The following is a 15,662-nucleotide window of genomic DNA, read 5'->3' on the forward strand; positions in this document are numbered from 1 at the left end:
ACAAGACTAGAAGAAGGCTCAGTGCTTGGCATCTTCTTCTTCGCAGAACTTGGAGTACTTGTCTGAATCCATTAGTTTCTTCACTTCCCCTGCATCACTAAGCTCCACTTTTATGATCCATCCTTCTTCATATGGGCTCGAATTCACCTGTCAATATATAACCATAAATTTTAATTTGAATGGTAAGGTTTTTTGTGTTGTGCAGGATGATATAGAAGTGAACGAGTCTGTCTAACTAGTAGAGTAAACTAGCCTAATAGAGTTCTTACAGAAGCCAGATTATACCTCATATCATCAATTATTCTCAGAAAAAATACATCACCAATTCAAATGAGAGGATTGGTCATTGTACACGAATCAAGAAGGAGACATGCATAATTTGATCAGAAGTTCTTTGCTAATGCGTTAACACCAGAGAAGGAGACAAAAGTATACTTCTCATAACATGTTCACAGCCAACAATCCACATTACATCAATAAAACACAATAGAAAGCTATACTTTTCGATCACACTTCGAGAAATAGATTACCTGTTCCTAGATGTCAACTTGCTCACTAGCGCTAATAAATTCTTAGAAATGCATATACTCGTTCATTCAAAGTTACAATATTCCACATAGTCCATAGAGATGCCATTGTGAACAACAAATTTAACTCAATACTTTGCATTATGTGCAGGAGCTTTGTATTCTTATGACGTTTTTTCATATGAAGTTGTGATTCGTGTTAATAAGTTGGATTTTTTTTTTTATGAACTTTCCCAAAAAAGTAACGGCCCCGACGCACCGTTCACGCACGAGCTGTTACGGTAAAAAAGGATATCAGAAAAAAAGAAAAAACAATAAAAAATATATCATATTCAACTATAAACCAAATTATGTATTTTTTTGGCAAAAAAAAAAGTATATATTTTTTTAATAAATATTAAATAAGTCACATTTTTTTAAAAGAAATTTCCCATATCTTTTAGAGCAATAAACGTAACTGGTAATGCCGAAGTTTTTGAGATAGTTGGTTGAAGTCTTGAAGAATGGGAAGAATGGAAAGAACAAACCGTGAGGGATGCTGACACGTGGATAACGGAAGCCGATCGAACGGTTGGTATATGTGGGAGCTGTAATCTTGGCGATTAAGATTGATTATTAAACGATTATTATAGAAACGCCCGCGTACTACTAACCGCACGGCTCTGTGGTGCAGAGATCTCATAACCATGAGCAAAGGTTAATCCTTCTCTCCATGTCTTCCTTGAAAAATGGTTTCATCTAATATCGCTATCTTGTTGAATTTATTTTTGTCCTCCGTTTTGTGATTGTTCATGTATGTGTGTTTAACCGTTTTGTTAAAAACCTCGCAGTTGTTGGTCACACATGCGTCTTCTAGGACGTTGAGGATTGCCAGGTCCCTGATGGTAACGATCCTGATTCGATTTCTGAGAATATGAAATCAGCTCTGTTACAGGATAAACCGGTTAAGAACCTGGTTTAGGCTATCTAATTTCTGGTTTAGTTAATTATGATCTCTGGTTTACTTATTTCATCTTTCTCGCTTCTATATGTATGGCATTAGCCGCAATTGGCAAACTTAATCAATGAAATACAACAATCTCTTTAATCTCTATTATCTCTGTATCATCATCATCATCATCTTCCACCATTGAATCTCTGTTCCTCGGGTCGATCCTTCTTCCTTCTTGATCTTCCCCTAGACTTTGATTTACCCTTATCTCGTTCTCTCGATGAGAACTGATTTGGGATATATTTTTACTGTTTCATTGGTATCAGAGCATTTTCTTCGCACCAAAATCTTCCTCAGACAAACATGATTCCCCTAAAGTATTCATGTGAGGAGGTGTATGAAAGAATGGAAAAAGGTTTATGCATCTTTTGTGAAGAACAAGATTCTCCTTCTCACCAACAGTTGAAGCACAACAACTCAAGAATCTTCATGATCGAAAGTGATGAAGATCCAGTTTTGGATGAAGAAATGTTGGTCTCCGCTGATTTGGATCAAAAAGAGTATCGGATCAAAACTGTAGCAGAAGAAAAGTTTAATCACCCCTCAGACAATACATCGAACACCTAGAAGGCAAGAAATATGAAATGGTTTCTACCGTTTTTAGCTCTTCCGTTGATCATTGGCTAACAGAGGAAAGTCAGGAACCTTCAACAACGCTGATCAAATCATCAAACGAGGTCGACCTCTCGTTCTCACAGGAAATTGATCGTGTATGGGAGCCAGGTGGTTTACCAACTAAATTGGAGCTTTGGGATTGTCCAGAAAAAGAATCAAGTGTATTGCAGGTACATCCTGGTGTGGGTTTGGTTGATTTTCGAACTGCTCCTGGCATTGCTAACTTCCTTGTTCTGAAAGAACCTGTTCATGTCAAAGAAATGGAATCATCTCCATACCCTCATAAGTTGATAGGTAGCAGTTTCTCACACAATAAGAAGCTGAAAACTAAGTGTATAAAATCTTGGCGCTTCAAGTTCAAAATCAGCTTAGCGAAAACACAACCTAGGCTGCCTTGCTTCATTGTTGATGGGTTTAAAGCGGCCAGAATTTATCATGAGATAATTGGCTCTTGGATAGATGAACAAGCTGAACAAATGTGGTCAAAGATGAATGGAAAATTTGAATGCAATGAGAATGTGTGGTTTTACCAGCTGGTTAGTGACAATGGAGATGGAGATGTTCTGAACTTAAATGTTCATAAAAAGGGAAAGATGTGGTTAGATAACGTTGAGTCTAATCTACATTTTAAAGAGTTTTCATGGTCCAAGGAGCCTCAAGGGATGACCTTTTTGTTATTAGAAGTGTCTACTATTGAGTTTGTTGAATATGAGACATACATAAAGGGGCAGCTAGTTACAGGCTTGATGCATCTTATTTTTGCTAGAATGAAGCTCTACTTGAAGCATAAATGGAAATCTAGGCTGTTGCAATCGTTTTCAGGGCTGGAACTCGAAATGAATAACACATGTGGATGTGGTCTTTCTAGCGTTGAATGTTTTATGTTGCGGCACATGAGTTTCTGTAATCAACGGAAAAGAGCTCTCAATGAAGTATATTCAGCTGGGTTTGAGAGTGAAGAAGAGACAATAAGGAATAATTTTAAAGGGTTGAGCAGGCTTGAGAAATGCCACAAGCTGTTGTCTCTTGAGAACCTTAGTAGCAAAACTTGGACGAGTCAAAGATTTTTGATTGATCTTTCTGTGCTATGCAATGTTGCTGCAAGATTAATATCACATTTGCATAAGGAGGAGTTCTGTTCATTTAGTGGGATGGTTAGTCATAGTGATGATGTTCTATGACAAGAGGAGAGCTCTGTGATGATGTTCTTCTATCTTATCCAGATTTTGAATTTGTGGAGTGCTCTGCACACTATGGTAGTTAAGAATACATTAACGGAGATCTCCATTAGTTGCGGGGAAGGATCACATGACCTCACAACTGATAGGTTTATGGATGAGCTCAACTCTATTTGCAGGTTTTTGCTTGGTGATTTTCTCTTGACTCTCTTAGCAGAACAGAACCGCGACTGGGGATTTATTGGACTCCTTGTTCGATGGAAATGGGATCCTCCTGAACAGTATAGGCTGGAATTTGGTATGGCTAATGTTGTGATTAAAGATCAAACATTACATGTTGGTTGTCACAAGTTCAGTCTGTTGGGAATGAGATCAAATGGATACACAAGCGAATTACCTATTCTTGTTAAAGCATATGGAAGTGTGACTATGCAGAGACATGAGTTAGAGTTCTATTTCTGTGGGTTTATGAGTCAAGAGTTGCAGGAATTAAATGAGGTCAAGCTCACCATCTGGTACTTGGAGAAACTGTTAATCACAATCCTGTCCTATGAAATGCTTCACTCACCAAGGCCACCAGAACCTTCATGTTGCAATGGGGATGGAGAATTATTATGTATTGGATCAGTCTCGACTAAAACAAAGCAGCAAAGGTTTTCATCATTAAATTGTGGTTGTGAAGCTGGTCATATAAGTTCTAGAATTTCATTTGCTGGTGGTGCTCATGAATTTTTCATTGATTCCAAGCTGCAAATNTGGATATAAGGATTCACAACAGTTCGATTCGGGTTCTCGTGACTATACTGCAAGATTGGTTCTTGCCTAGCGTCTTCTCCAACCAACTCAACATCAAAATGTTTCCCTAAATCTCCATCAATCACTTCACCACGATCATCCGCATCGTAGATCTTCTTCGCACCGTGCTGAATCGCGAACAAGTAACCGACACTTTTGCGTACGAAAGAATCGTAAGGGAGATGATCCAAAATCCGGTAGTTAAGCTGAGCTTGAGCATCTAGAGATAAAAAGATCGCACCTTTGAGATCCCAATCTTTAGGGGTTAGAGAGTTACCGATGGCTAGAACTTGCCATCCTTTGATCTTAACCAAACCTTTGAGCTCCTCCGTTGGGTACTTTGTCACCGACACGACGACCCATTTCTCTGTACGGAAGCTAGCGTAAGGTGAGGATTTGTCGGAGACGATTTGGATCGAGTTCCAGTTGATTTGAGGACGGGTGAGGGATTGAATCGATTGAGTTGATTGGGATTGGAAACAGAGGAGAGAAGCAGTGTCGGTGGTTTTGTAAAGGAAGAAGAAAGCAGCAACGGTGACGATGACGAGGATTAAGATTACGATTCTGTAGACATTGTCTGAAACCCACGACGAGAAGAAATCTAGGTTTTTGGGTTCAGAGAATCGATGGCTAGGAAGCTCTCTGATCCGAGATTTTGGTGGCTTAGGAGGAGCCACACGATCTTGAACCAACATCAGATTCTCAAAGCAACTCAAATAAAACCTCCAAAACCCAGTAAGGCAAGATTACGAAATTCAGATCACGCACACACAAAAGATTAGTGTAAAAGTTTCCTTTCAAGGGCAAACAAACAGAGAGACACTCTCTCTCTGCAAAATCGGTTGTTGTCGGGATTTGGAGGGTTGCTTATGCTTGAATCCAATGCAAACTCTGTGAAAGCGAAGTCGTTCGATTCAGCTGTGAGGTCAATGTCTTTCCCCCTTTTTGGGAATTTCTTATTAGTTTCCCCTTTCTTTTGTTTTGTTGTTTACGTTTGATTAACTGATACATACATTGCCCACACCACTGAATCTATCCTTCTATGTACAAAGAGACAACAACTACAAAGAGTTTATCTGTAGGGTCGGACAAGCCATCACATGGAGGATAAAGGTTAAAAATTCATTATTCTAATTTTATTTGTTTAAGTTATCTTAATTTCTTTTCTTAATTGATAACACATATTGCTATTTTAAGATGTGGAAGAAAAATTATTATTGCGCTTAATAGTTACATTTACGACTAATAATTTTGTTAGAGTATGGGCATTGGTGTAGGACAAATTTTGGTCCCTCAAATATATTAATCTTATTTTCAGAGTTTCTTAAGTTTGGTATGAGCATTGGTATAGAACAAATTTTGGTCCCTCAAATATATTAATCTTGATTTCATGTATTGACAAATGGATTTTTTCTGACCGTGTTGCTGCTGACAGTGAAATGCTTACAAAAACAGAACAAGACTAGAAGAAGGCTCAGTGCTTGGCATCTTCTTCTTCGCAGAACTTGGAGTACTTGTCTGAATCCATTAGTTTCTTCACTTCCCCTGCATCACTAAGCTCCACTTTTATGATCCATCCTTCTTCATATGGGCTCGAATTCACCTGTCAATATATAACCATAAATTTTAATTTGAATGGTAAGGTTTTTTGTGTTGTGCAGGATGATATAGAAGTGAACGAGTCTGTCTAACTAGTAGAGTAAACTAGCCTAATAGAGTTCTTACAGAAGCCAGATTATACCTCATATCATCAATTATTCTCAGAAAAAATACATCACCAATTCAAATGAGAGGATTGGTCATTGTACACGAATCAAGAAGGAGACATGCATAATTTGATCAGAAGTTCTTTGCTAATGCGTTAACACCAGAGAAGGAGACAAAAGTATACTTCTCATAACATGTTCACAGCCAACAATCCACATTACATCAATAAAACACAATAGAAAGCTATACTTTTCGATCACACTTCGAGAAATAGATTACCTGTTCCTAGATGTCAACTTGCTCACTAGCGCTAATAAATTCTTAGAAATGCATATACTCGTTCATTCAAAGTTACAATATTCCACATAGTCCATAGAGATGCCATTGTGAACAACAAATTTAACTCAATACTTTGCATTATGTGCAGGAGCTTTGTATTCTTATGACGTTTTTTCATATGAAGTTGTGATTCGTGTTAATAAGTTGGATTTTTTTTTTTATGAACTTTCCCAAAAAAGTAACGGCCCCGACGCACCGTTCACGCACGAGCTGTTACGGTAAAAAAGGATATCAGAAAAAAAGAAAAAACAATAAAAAATATATCATATTCAACTATAAACCAAATTATGTATTTTTTTGGCAAAAAAAAAAGTATATATTTTTTTAATAAATATTAAATAAGTCACATTTTTTTAAAAGAAATTTCCCATATCTTTTAGAGCAATAAACGTAACTGGTAATGCCGAAGTTTTTGAGATAGTTGGTTGAAGTCTTGAAGAATGGGAAGAATGGAAAGAACAAACCGTGAGGGATGCTGACACGTGGATAACGGAAGCCGATCGAACGGTTGGTATATGTGGGAGCTGTAATCTTGGCGATTAAGATTGATTATTAAACGATTATTATAGAAACGCCCGCGTACTACTAACCGCACGGCTCTGTGGTGCAGAGATCTCATAACCATGAGCAAAGGTTAATCCTTCTCTCCATGTCTTCCTTGAAAAATGGTTTCATCTAATATCGCTATCTTGTTGAATTTATTTTTGTCCTCCGTTTTGTGATTGTTCATGTATGTGTGTTTAACCGTTTTGTTAAAAACCTCGCAGTTGTTGGTCACACATGCGTCTTCTAGGACGTTGAGGATTGCCAGGTCCCTGATGGTAACGATCCTGATTCGATTTCTGAGAATATGAAATCAGCTCTGTTACAGGATAAACCGGTTAAGAACCTGGTTTAGGCTATCTAATTTCTGGTTTAGTTAATTATGATCTCTGGTTTACTTATTTCATCTTTCTCGCTTCTATATGTATGGCATTAGCCGCAATTGGCAAACTTAATCAATGAAATACAACAATCTCTTTAATCTCTATTATCTCTGTATCATCATCATCATCATCTTCCACCATTGAATCTCTGTTCCTCGGGTCGATCCTTCTTCCTTCTTGATCTTCCCCTAGACTTTGATTTACCCTTATCTCGTTCTCTCGATGAGAACTGATTTGGGATATATTTTTACTGTTTCATTGGTATCAGAGCATTTTCTTCGCACCAAAATCTTCCTCAGACAAACATGATTCCCCTAAAGTATTCATGTGAGGAGGTGTATGAAAGAATGGAAAAAGGTTTATGCATCTTTTGTGAAGAACAAGATTCTCCTTCTCACCAACAGTTGAAGCACAACAACTCAAGAATCTTCATGATCGAAAGTGATGAAGATCCAGTTTTGGATGAAGAAATGTTGGTCTCCGCTGATTTGGATCAAAAAGAGTATCGGATCAAAACTGTAGCAGAAGAAAAGTTTAATCACCCCTCAGACAATACATCGAACACCTAGAAGGCAAGAAATATGAAATGGTTTCTACCGTTTTTAGCTCTTCCGTTGATCATTGGCTAACAGAGGAAAGTCAGGAACCTTCAACAACGCTGATCAAATCATCAAACGAGGTCGACCTCTCGTTCTCACAGGAAATTGATCGTGTATGGGAGCCAGGTGGTTTACCAACTAAATTGGAGCTTTGGGATTGTCCAGAAAAAGAATCAAGTGTATTGCAGGTACATCCTGGTGTGGGTTTGGTTGATTTTCGAACTGCTCCTGGCATTGCTAACTTCCTTGTTCTGAAAGAACCTGTTCATGTCAAAGAAATGGAATCATCTCCATACCCTCATAAGTTGATAGGTAGCAGTTTCTCACACAATAAGAAGCTGAAAACTAAGTGTATAAAATCTTGGCGCTTCAAGTTCAAAATCAGCTTAGCGAAAACACAACCTAGGCTGCCTTGCTTCATTGTTGATGGGTTTAAAGCGGCCAGAATTTATCATGAGATAATTGGCTCTTGGATAGATGAACAAGCTGAACAAATGTGGTCAAAGATGAATGGAAAATTTGAATGCAATGAGAATGTGTGGTTTTACCAGCTGGTTAGTGACAATGGAGATGGAGATGTTCTGAACTTAAATGTTCATAAAAAGGGAAAGATGTGGTTAGATAACGTTGAGTCTAATCTACATTTTAAAGAGTTTTCATGGTCCAAGGAGCCTCAAGGGATGACCTTTTTGTTATTAGAAGTGTCTACTATTGAGTTTGTTGAATATGAGACATACATAAAGGGGCAGCTAGTTACAGGCTTGATGCATCTTATTTTTGCTAGAATGAAGCTCTACTTGAAGCATAAATGGAAATCTAGGCTGTTGCAATCGTTTTCAGGGCTGGAACTCGAAATGAATAACACATGTGGATGTGGTCTTTCTAGCGTTGAATGTTTTATGTTGCGGCACATGAGTTTCTGTAATCAACGGAAAAGAGCTCTCAATGAAGTATATTCAGCTGGGTTTGAGAGTGAAGAAGAGACAATAAGGAATAATTTTAAAGGGTTGAGCAGGCTTGAGAAATGCCACAAGCTGTTGTCTCTTGAGAACCTTAGTAGCAAAACTTGGACGAGTCAAAGATTTTTGATTGATCTTTCTGTGCTATGCAATGTTGCTGCAAGATTAATATCACATTTGCATAAGGAGGAGTTCTGTTCATTTAGTGGGATGGTTAGTCATAGTGATGATGTTCTATGACAAGAGGAGAGCTCTGTGATGATGTTCTTCTATCTTATCCAGATTTTGAATTTGTGGAGTGCTCTGCACACTATGGTAGTTAAGAATACATTAACGGAGATCTCCATTAGTTGCGGGGAAGGATCACATGACCTCACAACTGATAGGTTTATGGATGAGCTCAACTCTATTTGCAGGTTTTTGCTTGGTGATTTTCTCTTGACTCTCTTAGCAGAACAGAACCGCGACTGGGGATTTATTGGACTCCTTGTTCGATGGAAATGGGATCCTCCTGAACAGTATAGGCTGGAATTTGGTATGGCTAATGTTGTGATTAAAGATCAAACATTACATGTTGGTTGTCACAAGTTCAGTCTGTTGGGAATGAGATCAAATGGATACACAAGCGAATTACCTATTCTTGTTAAAGCATATGGAAGTGTGACTATGCAGAGACATGAGTTAGAGTTCTATTTCTGTGGGTTTATGAGTCAAGAGTTGCAGGAATTAAATGAGGTCAAGCTCACCATCTGGTACTTGGAGAAACTGTTAATCACAATCCTGTCCTATGAAATGCTTCACTCACCAAGGCCACCAGAACCTTCATGTTGCAATGGGGATGGAGAATTATTATGTATTGGATCAGTCTCGACTAAAACAAAGCAGCAAAGGTTTTCATCATTAAATTGTGGTTGTGAAGCTGGTCATATAAGTTCTAGAATTTCATTTGCTGGTGGTGCTCATGAATTTTTCATTGATTCCAAGCTGCAAATAGGGGGTGAGACACAAGGTAAGAGGCTGTTGGATTTTTATGAGATATCATTGTTTGACAATGAAAACAAACTCAAAGGAGAGAAGTCTCTCGGTTCTTTGACAATGAAACAACACAACATGTGGGGGCTTTTAACTGAAACCGAGACCTTTACCTATAATGGTGTGATCATACAAGTCATGGTTCAAAGACAGTGGGAAAGTTTTGTGATGATCTTGTTCACTATTACCGAGAGGTTGATCTTGTTGAGCGCTCCACTCGTTTTTGCTAAGAAGAAAGGAATGAAGATCTCCACTAGTTGCTGTTTTGGGATATGTAGTGTTGATAAGCAGTTCTCTACCGCCTTTGAGAGCATGTCTGAGCTAGAACATTTTATCTTGTTGCCTAATCTTTCACGGGAAAACTCACATGTTGATGTAGACAAAACCTTTCTGAAAAGGGGAGAACTCGTTGCATCAGTGGCACAAAACAAAGCTACTCAAGCCCTTATTCAGTGGAAAGAGCATCCTCCTGATCAGTTTAGGCTGCTTCCAATGAAGACAGGAAGTCAATCTCTCATCCTTGAGGACAAGGATGTTGTCAACCAGGGAGTATNATCACGCACACACAAAAGATTAGTGTAAAAGTTTCCTTTCAAGGGCAAACAAACAGAGAGACACTCTCTCTCTGCAAAATCGGTTGTTGTCGGGATTTGGAGGGTTGCTTATGCTTGAATCCAATGCAAACTCTGTGAAAGCGAAGTCGTTCGATTCAGCTGTGAGGTCAATGTCTTTCCCCCTTTTTGGGAATTTCTTATTAGTTTCCCCTTTCTTTTGTTTTGTTGTTTACGTTTGATTAACTGATACATACATTGCCCACACCACTGAATCTATCCTTCTATGTACAAAGAGACAACAACTACAAAGAGTTTATCTGTAGGGTCGGACAAGCCATCACATGGAGGATAAAGGTTAAAAATTCATTATTCTAATTTTATTTGTTTAAGTTATCTTAATTTCTTTTCTTAATTGATAACACATATTGCTATTTTAAGATGTGGAAGAAAAATTATTATTGCGCTTAATAGTTACATTTACGACTAATAATTTTGTTAGAGTATGGGCATTGGTGTAGGACAAATTTTGGTCCCTCAAATATATTAATCTTATTTTCAGAGTTTCTTAAGTTTGGTATGAGCATTGGTATAGAACAAATTTTGGTCCCTCAAATATATTAATCTTGATTTCATGTATTGACAAATGGATTTTTTCTGACCGTGTTGCTGCTGACAGTGAAATGCTTACAAAAACAGAACAAGACTAGAAGAAGGCTCAGTGCTTGGCATCTTCTTCTTCGCAGAACTTGGAGTACTTGTCTGAATCCATTAGTTTCTTCACTTCCCCTGCATCACTAAGCTCCACTTTTATGATCCATCCTTCTTCATATGGGCTCGAATTCACCTGTCAATATATAACCATAAATTTTAATTTGAATGGTAAGGTTTTTTGTGTTGTGCAGGATGATATAGAAGTGAACGAGTCTGTCTAACTAGTAGAGTAAACTAGCCTAATAGAGTTCTTACAGAAGCCAGATTATACCTCATATCATCAATTATTCTCAGAAAAAATACATCACCAATTCAAATGAGAGGATTGGTCATTGTACACGAATCAAGAAGGAGACATGCATAATTTGATCAGAAGTTCTTTGCTAATGCGTTAACACCAGAGAAGGAGACAAAAGTATACTTCTCATAACATGTTCACAGCCAACAATCCACATTACATCAATAAAACACAATAGAAAGCTATACTTTTCGATCACACTTCGAGAAATAGATTACCTGTTCCTAGATGTCAACTTGCTCACTAGCGCTAATAAATTCTTAGAAATGCATATACTCGTTCATTCAAAGTTACAATATTCCACATAGTCCATAGAGATGCCATTGTGAACAACAAATTTAACTCAATACTTTGCATTATGTGCAGGAGCTTTGTATTCTTATGACGTTTTTTCATATGAAGTTGTGATTCGTGTTAATAAGTTGGATTTTTTTTTTTATGAACTTTCCCAAAAAAGTAACGGCCCCGACGCACCGTTCACGCACGAGCTGTTACGGTAAAAAAGGATATCAGAAAAAAAGAAAAAACAATAAAAAATATATCATATTCAACTATAAACCAAATTATGTATTTTTTTGGCAAAAAAAAAAGTATATATTTTTTTAATAAATATTAAATAAGTCACATTTTTTTAAAAGAAATTTCCCATATCTTTTAGAGCAATAAACGTAACTGGTAATGCCGAAGTTTTTGAGATAGTTGGTTGAAGTCTTGAAGAATGGGAAGAATGGAAAGAACAAACCGTGAGGGATGCTGACACGTGGATAACGGAAGCCGATCGAACGGTTGGTATATGTGGGAGCTGTAATCTTGGCGATTAAGATTGATTATTAAACGATTATTATAGAAACGCCCGCGTACTACTAACCGCACGGCTCTGTGGTGCAGAGATCTCATAACCATGAGCAAAGGTTAATCCTTCTCTCCATGTCTTCCTTGAAAAATGGTTTCATCTAATATCGCTATCTTGTTGAATTTATTTTTGTCCTCCGTTTTGTGATTGTTCATGTATGTGTGTTTAACCGTTTTGTTAAAAACCTCGCAGTTGTTGGTCACACATGCGTCTTCTAGGACGTTGAGGATTGCCAGGTCCCTGATGGTAACGATCCTGATTCGATTTCTGAGAATATGAAATCAGCTCNTGGCACAAAACAAAGCTACTCAAGCCCTTATTCAGTGGAAAGAGCATCCTCCTGATCAGTTTAGGCTGCTTCCAATGAAGACAGGAAGTCAATCTCTCATCCTTGAGGACAAGGATGTTGTCAACCAGGGAGTATTGTTACAGGATAAACCGGTTAAGAACCTGGTTTAGGCTATCTAATTTCTGGTTTAGTTAATTATGATCTCTGGTTTACTTATTTCATCTTTCTCGCTTCTATATGTATGGCATTAGCCGCAATTGGCAAACTTAATCAATGAAATACAACAATCTCTTTAATCTCTATTATCTCTGTATCATCATCATCATCATCTTCCACCATTGAATCTCTGTTCCTCGGGTCGATCCTTCTTCCTTCTTGATCTTCCCCTAGACTTTGATTTACCCTTATCTCGTTCTCTCGATGAGAACTGATTTGGGATATATTTTTACTGTTTCATTGGTATCAGAGCATTTTCTTCGCACCAAAATCTTCCTCAGACAAACATGATTCCCCTAAAGTATTCATGTGAGGAGGTGTATGAAAGAATGGAAAAAGGTTTATGCATCTTTTGTGAAGAACAAGATTCTCCTTCTCACCAACAGTTGAAGCACAACAACTCAAGAATCTTCATGATCGAAAGTGATGAAGATCCAGTTTTGGATGAAGAAATGTTGGTCTCCGCTGATTTGGATCAAAAAGAGTATCGGATCAAAACTGTAGCAGAAGAAAAGTTTAATCACCCCTCAGACAATACATCGAACACCTAGAAGGCAAGAAATATGAAATGGTTTCTACCGTTTTTAGCTCTTCCGTTGATCATTGGCTAACAGAGGAAAGTCAGGAACCTTCAACAACGCTGATCAAATCATCAAACGAGGTCGACCTCTCGTTCTCACAGGAAATTGATCGTGTATGGGAGCCAGGTGGTTTACCAACTAAATTGGAGCTTTGGGATTGTCCAGAAAAAGAATCAAGTGTATTGCAGGTACATCCTGGTGTGGGTTTGGTTGATTTTCGAACTGCTCCTGGCATTGCTAACTTCCTTGTTCTGAAAGAACCTGTTCATGTCAAAGAAATGGAATCATCTCCATACCCTCATAAGTTGATAGGTAGCAGTTTCTCACACAATAAGAAGCTGAAAACTAAGTGTATAAAATCTTGGCGCTTCAAGTTCAAAATCAGCTTAGCGAAAACACAACCTAGGCTGCCTTGCTTCATTGTTGATGGGTTTAAAGCGGCCAGAATTTATCATGAGATAATTGGCTCTTGGATAGATGAACAAGCTGAACAAATGTGGTCAAAGATGAATGGAAAATTTGAATGCAATGAGAATGTGTGGTTTTACCAGCTGGTTAGTGACAATGGAGATGGAGATGTTCTGAACTTAAATGTTCATAAAAAGGGAAAGATGTGGTTAGATAACGTTGAGTCTAATCTACATTTTAAAGAGTTTTCATGGTCCAAGGAGCCTCAAGGGATGACCTTTTTGTTATTAGAAGTGTCTACTATTGAGTTTGTTGAATATGAGACATACATAAAGGGGCAGCTAGTTACAGGCTTGATGCATCTTATTTTTGCTAGAATGAAGCTCTACTTGAAGCATAAATGGAAATCTAGGCTGTTGCAATCGTTTTCAGGGCTGGAACTCGAAATGAATAACACATGTGGATGTGGTCTTTCTAGCGTTGAATGTTTTATGTTGCGGCACATGAGTTTCTGTAATCAACGGAAAAGAGCTCTCAATGAAGTATATTCAGCTGGGTTTGAGAGTGAAGAAGAGACAATAAGGAATAATTTTAAAGGGTTGAGCAGGCTTGAGAAATGCCACAAGCTGTTGTCTCTTGAGAACCTTAGTAGCAAAACTTGGACGAGTCAAAGATTTTTGATTGATCTTTCTGTGCTATGCAATGTTGCTGCAAGATTAATATCACATTTGCATAAGGAGGAGTTCTGTTCATTTAGTGGGATGGTTAGTCATAGTGATGATGTTCTATGACAAGAGGAGAGCTCTGTGATGATGTTCTTCTATCTTATCCAGATTTTGAATTTGTGGAGTGCTCTGCACACTATGGTAGTTAAGAATACATTAACGGAGATCTCCATTAGTTGCGGGGAAGGATCACATGACCTCACAACTGATAGGTTTATGGATGAGCTCAACTCTATTTGCAGGTTTTTGCTTGGTGATTTTCTCTTGACTCTCTTAGCAGAACAGAACCGCGACTGGGGATTTATTGGACTCCTTGTTCGATGGAAATGGGATCCTCCTGAACAGTATAGGCTGGAATTTGGTATGGCTAATGTTGTGATTAAAGATCAAACATTACATGTTGGTTGTCACAAGTTCAGTCTGTTGGGAATGAGATCAAATGGATACACAAGCGAATTACCTATTCTTGTTAAAGCATATGGAAGTGTGACTATGCAGAGACATGAGTTAGAGTTCTATTTCTGTGGGTTTATGAGTCAAGAGTTGCAGGAATTAAATGAGGTCAAGCTCACCATCTGGTACTTGGAGAAACTGTTAATCACAATCCTGTCCTATGAAATGCTTCACTCACCAAGGCCACCAGAACCTTCATGTTGCAATGGGGATGGAGAATTATTATGTATTGGATCAGTCTCGACTAAAACAAAGCAGCAAAGGTTTTCATCATTAAATTGTGGTTGTGAAGCTGGTCATATAAGTTCTAGAATTTCATTTGCTGGTGGTGCTCATGAATTTTTCATTGATTCCAAGCTGCAAATAGGGGGTGAGACACAAGGTAAGAGGCTGTTGGATTTTTATGAGATATCATTGTTTGACAATGAAAACAAACTCAAAGGAGAGAAGTCTCTCGGTTCTTTGACAATGAAACAACACAACATGTGGGGGCTTTTAACTGAAACCGAGACCTTTACCTATAATGGTGTGATCATACAAGTCATGGTTCAAAGACAGTGGGAAAGTTTTGTGATGATCTTGTTCACTATTACCGAGAGGTTGATCTTGTTGAGCGCTCCACTCGTTTTTGCTAAGAAGAAAGGAATGAAGATCTCCACTAGTTGCTGTTTTGGGATATGTAGTGTTGATAAGCAGTTCTCTACCGCCTTTGAGAGCATGTCTGAGCTAGAACATTTTATCTTGTTGCCTAATCTTTCACGGGAAAACTCACATGTTGATGTAGACAAAACCTTTCTGAAAAGGGGAGAACTCGTTGCATCAGTGGCACAAAACAAAGCTACTCAAGCCCTTATTCAGTGGAAAGAGCATCCTCCTGATCAGTTTAGGCTGCTTCCAATGAAGACA

General features: G+C 38.1%; 2 protein-coding genes across 2 annotated transcripts in view; both read left to right on the forward strand.

Annotated features, from left to right (window-relative positions):
* The window catches only part of LOC104712412, a 15,825-nt gene continuing 1,153 nt past the window's right edge, over positions 991 to 15,662 (forward strand). Inside the window, exons 1-2 of the mRNA XM_010429312.2 lie at positions 991 to 1,223; positions 1,358 to 4,064. Of these exons, the coding sequence (XP_010427614.2) occupies positions 3,333 to 4,064 (732 nt within the window). The 5' untranslated portion in view covers positions 991 to 1,223; positions 1,358 to 3,332. The remainder of the gene's footprint in view (positions 1,224 to 1,357; positions 4,065 to 15,662) is intronic.
* Positions 6,553 to 10,215, forward strand: LOC109126191. Its single transcript, XM_019229372.1, has 2 exons — positions 6,553 to 6,785; positions 6,920 to 10,215. Exon 2 carries the CDS (start codon positions 7,665 to 7,667, stop codon positions 8,874 to 8,876), a length of 1,212 nt encoding a protein of 403 aa, XP_019084917.1. The 5' UTR covers positions 6,553 to 6,785; positions 6,920 to 7,664; the 3' UTR covers positions 8,877 to 10,215.

This window comes from Camelina sativa, chromosome 9 (assembly GCF_000633955.1).
Source record: "Camelina sativa cultivar DH55 chromosome 9, Cs, whole genome shotgun sequence".
Taxonomy (NCBI): Eukaryota; Viridiplantae; Streptophyta; class Magnoliopsida; order Brassicales; family Brassicaceae; genus Camelina; species Camelina sativa.